Source organism: Canis lupus, chromosome 4, assembly GCF_011100685.1.
Source record: "Canis lupus familiaris isolate Mischka breed German Shepherd chromosome 4, alternate assembly UU_Cfam_GSD_1.0, whole genome shotgun sequence".
In the NCBI taxonomy this organism is placed as follows: Eukaryota; Metazoa; Chordata; class Mammalia; order Carnivora; family Canidae; genus Canis; species Canis lupus.
Window position 1 is genome coordinate 38,543,956 of NC_049225.1, and position 3,270 is coordinate 38,547,225.

The 3,270-nt window shown below is 37.0% G+C and overlaps 1 protein-coding gene across 1 annotated transcript; it reads right to left on the reverse strand.

Annotated features, from left to right (window-relative positions):
* Positions 1-829: 829 nt before the first annotated feature.
* LOC100687063 (lymphokine-activated killer T-cell-originated protein kinase-like) lies at positions 830-1,766 on the reverse strand. The gene has a single exon (XM_038533741.1). The coding sequence runs from the start codon at positions 1,472-1,474 to the stop codon at positions 938-940; it is 537 nt and encodes a 178-aa protein (XP_038389669.1). The 5' UTR covers positions 1,475-1,766; the 3' UTR covers positions 830-937.
* Between the last annotated feature and the right edge of the window lie 1,504 nt (positions 1,767-3,270).

Below are 3,270 nucleotides of genomic sequence, written 5' to 3' on the forward strand. Positions count from 1 at the left end.
CTGGGAGAAAATCCTAGCTCTACTACTTTCTAGATGTGAGACTCGGGGCAAGTTGCCTTCCATTTCAGTTTACTTCTCTACATAATGGGAATTTATTTATTTTTTATTTATTTATTTATTTTTTTAACTGAAGTCTCCTTTATTCTATATCATCCTACTAGGATTTTATTTTTATGCCAGAACTAAATACTTAAGAGATAGATTACTAAATAAAAAAAATATTTCAAAACAGAAAATACATCTAATAAATTAAAGCGAAAGCCAAAGACCTGGGGAGAATGGAGAGAACAAGATAAGCCTTAACCAAAAGCATCTAAATACCCAGGAAGCTAGTCTTATGAGCCATATTCTCTCAGCTTCTGGTGACCATATTTAATAATAAGCACATCAGCCAAACAAGGCCAGGAAAAAGTTAAATGGCTTAAAAAATAAGCAAACGTAGACTTCTTTTTGTATGGCACAAAGTGCTAATTTCAATAGATCTATTAAAATAATTTTTGAGAAATAATAAAAGAGATGGTCACTCGATCCAAATTAATGTTAGGCATAGAGTTTATAGCATTGTATTACGCTAGTGTTTTATATATATATAAATGTTCAAATACATAAGTAGCTAGTTTCCTGAACTTGGTAGAAAACCTATAATCTCAAATGCTTGTCATCAGAAGCATATTAACAAATACAGCTGTTTAAATGTTAACTAGGCACTGTGGTCCTAAAGTGGGTCACTTCCAAAAAGTCTAATAATTACAGCTTATCATAGTAACTCTGTAGTGTATTAGAGTAAACAGAACAGTTCTATACATGAGCCACATGTAAAGGCAGTAGTCATGAATATGCGGGGATCACTGGACATCTATTTCCAAAGCTTCCACGATGTGTGCGGCAGAAGGACAATCTTTAGGATCTTTGTTAGTGCATACAGAGAAAAGTTCAATTACTTTCTGGTACGTTTCATCCAGTTCTTCCATATTAACAGGTGGCCTCGTCCCCAAACTGCATAGTATGCTTCATCATCAAAGTCGCTTTCATCAAAAGTTTTATCTTCATCATCATCATCATCTGGAAGATTAATGTGTGGAATAGACAAAGTCATCATTTCCCACAGAGTCAGGCCAAAAGCAAATATGTCTGCCTTGTCAGTAATAATGCCATTCTCTTCCAAAGCTTCCTTGGGTTTCCAAGGCTCAGTGCCAATATAACAGGCCTCAGGATCAGTCACAGTCATATTTTCATCAAGTGGCAGAGAGACTCCTACATCACAGATTTTAATTGTTTCAAAATCACCTTTAATTACAACATTTGAAGACTTTATGTCTCCATGAAGCAGTTTCTTTTCTTGGTGTACATACTTTAACCCTCTTGCCATGTTCAAAGCAACTTTTAAAATTATGGCTGCTGGAAAAGGATCTTGGCTGTCTTTATTTCGTTCTTCTATTAAGTCATTTAGAGACTTTTCACCTCCATATTCCATAGCAAGACATAGACTACCATCACTGGCTTCAGTTTAGGCACGATAACCTACAATGTTTGGGTGATGGAGGTTTTTCAAAATCTTAGCTTCATCTATTAATCTCTTTTGATACATACTTTGATAATGATCATTACATTTAGGGTTAATCTTTTTCATAGCCCAAGGAGAATGAGACAAACCTCTTGGAGATCTTTTCATAAGGTACACATTTACCCCAGTACCAAAGTCAAGCTTCTGCATAAATGGAGAGGCAAGAATATTTATACATGGAGTTGAACATAATGCAGATTTCTTTTTTCCAATAATTTGCTTGGTGTCTTGAAATTATTGATTTCTTCATTGTAATAAACACTCAGAGCCACGCCAGGGAGGAGAGGTCTCGGCCAAGCCGGTCTTGAAATCTCCATAATGGGAATTTAAAAACCTACTTTATAGGCTTGTTTTGAACTTGTTATTAGTGAAAGGTATTGTCACAATTAATATAAGCAATATCCCCTACGCACCTACATTTTCCATAGGATTCAGGAGAGGTAGAAATCTTCACACTTTCTATAGGACTCAAAATCAAAGGGAACAAGCCCCAAATGAGGATGACATGGGATATCCAACCCAGGGAAGAAATGATGGGGAGTCCCAGAGTTTCTGGGCTAGAAAAGGACCAGCCTACAAAGGAGCAGGAAGAGGAGCACTTGAGAAAGGAAAAAACGAGGAGCACTCTTTTTTTCCTTGAAAAAGAGCAGCTTATCAGAGGATCCAATGTGATGGAGCTTTAAAAAATTTTTTTATAACAAATTGTATGCAGTGAATAAGGATCATGAAAAACCATAGGGATAATGTAGACCTGTATGAGAAAGAAAATATAATGACCTTTTTAAGTACACCACTTGATGAGTTTTAACAAATATGTACAGTTGTGTAACCACCACCATCAAGATGCAGAACATTTCTCTCATGCCCCAAAATATCCCTCGGGGCCCTTTGTACTACATCCCCATGCTTACCCAGGCCCCGGGCAACCACTGATTTGCTTCCTGTCACTATAGAAGAGATCTGCCTCCTTTAGAATGCCACAGAAGTAAAATTATCTAATAAATTTTTTAAAAGATTTTATTTATTTATTCATGAGAGAGAGGCAGAGACATAGGCAGAGGGAGAAGCAGGCTCCCTGCTGAGCAAGGAGCCTGATGTGGGACTTGATCCCAGGACCCCAGAATCATGACCTGAGCCCAAGACAGATGCTCAATCACTGAGCCACCCAGGTGCCTCCCCTATAACAAATATTTTTATATATTTGGCTTATTTTGCTCAGCACAATGATTTTGAAGTTTGACTCCAAAAATACATACTGATATGGTACAAATCAGTAAGGTCTTTTTTTTTTTTTTTTTTTTTATTGAGGAAGACCATCTGATTGTATGAATAGACACAATTGTCACCCCTTATTAATAAATCTTCTATGAGCATTCATGTACAAATCATTGTGAGAAAATATCCAGGAGTGGAAGGGCTAGATCAAATGGCTTGTATGTGGGTAACTTTTATTAAAATTTTTTTCTTCAGGTTTTTATTTAAGTTTCAGCTAGTTAACAGAGTAATGTTAGTTTCAGGCATAGAATTTAGTGATTCAGCAAGTCCATACAACACCTAGTGTTCATTATAGCAAGTGCACTCCTTCATCCCCATCACCCTTTTCTCCTGTCCTCTATGCCCTTGGCTCTGGGAACTGTCGGCTTGTTCTCTATAGTTAAGAGTCTGTTTCTTGGTTTGCCTCTCTTCCCTGCCCTCCCCGAACTCAC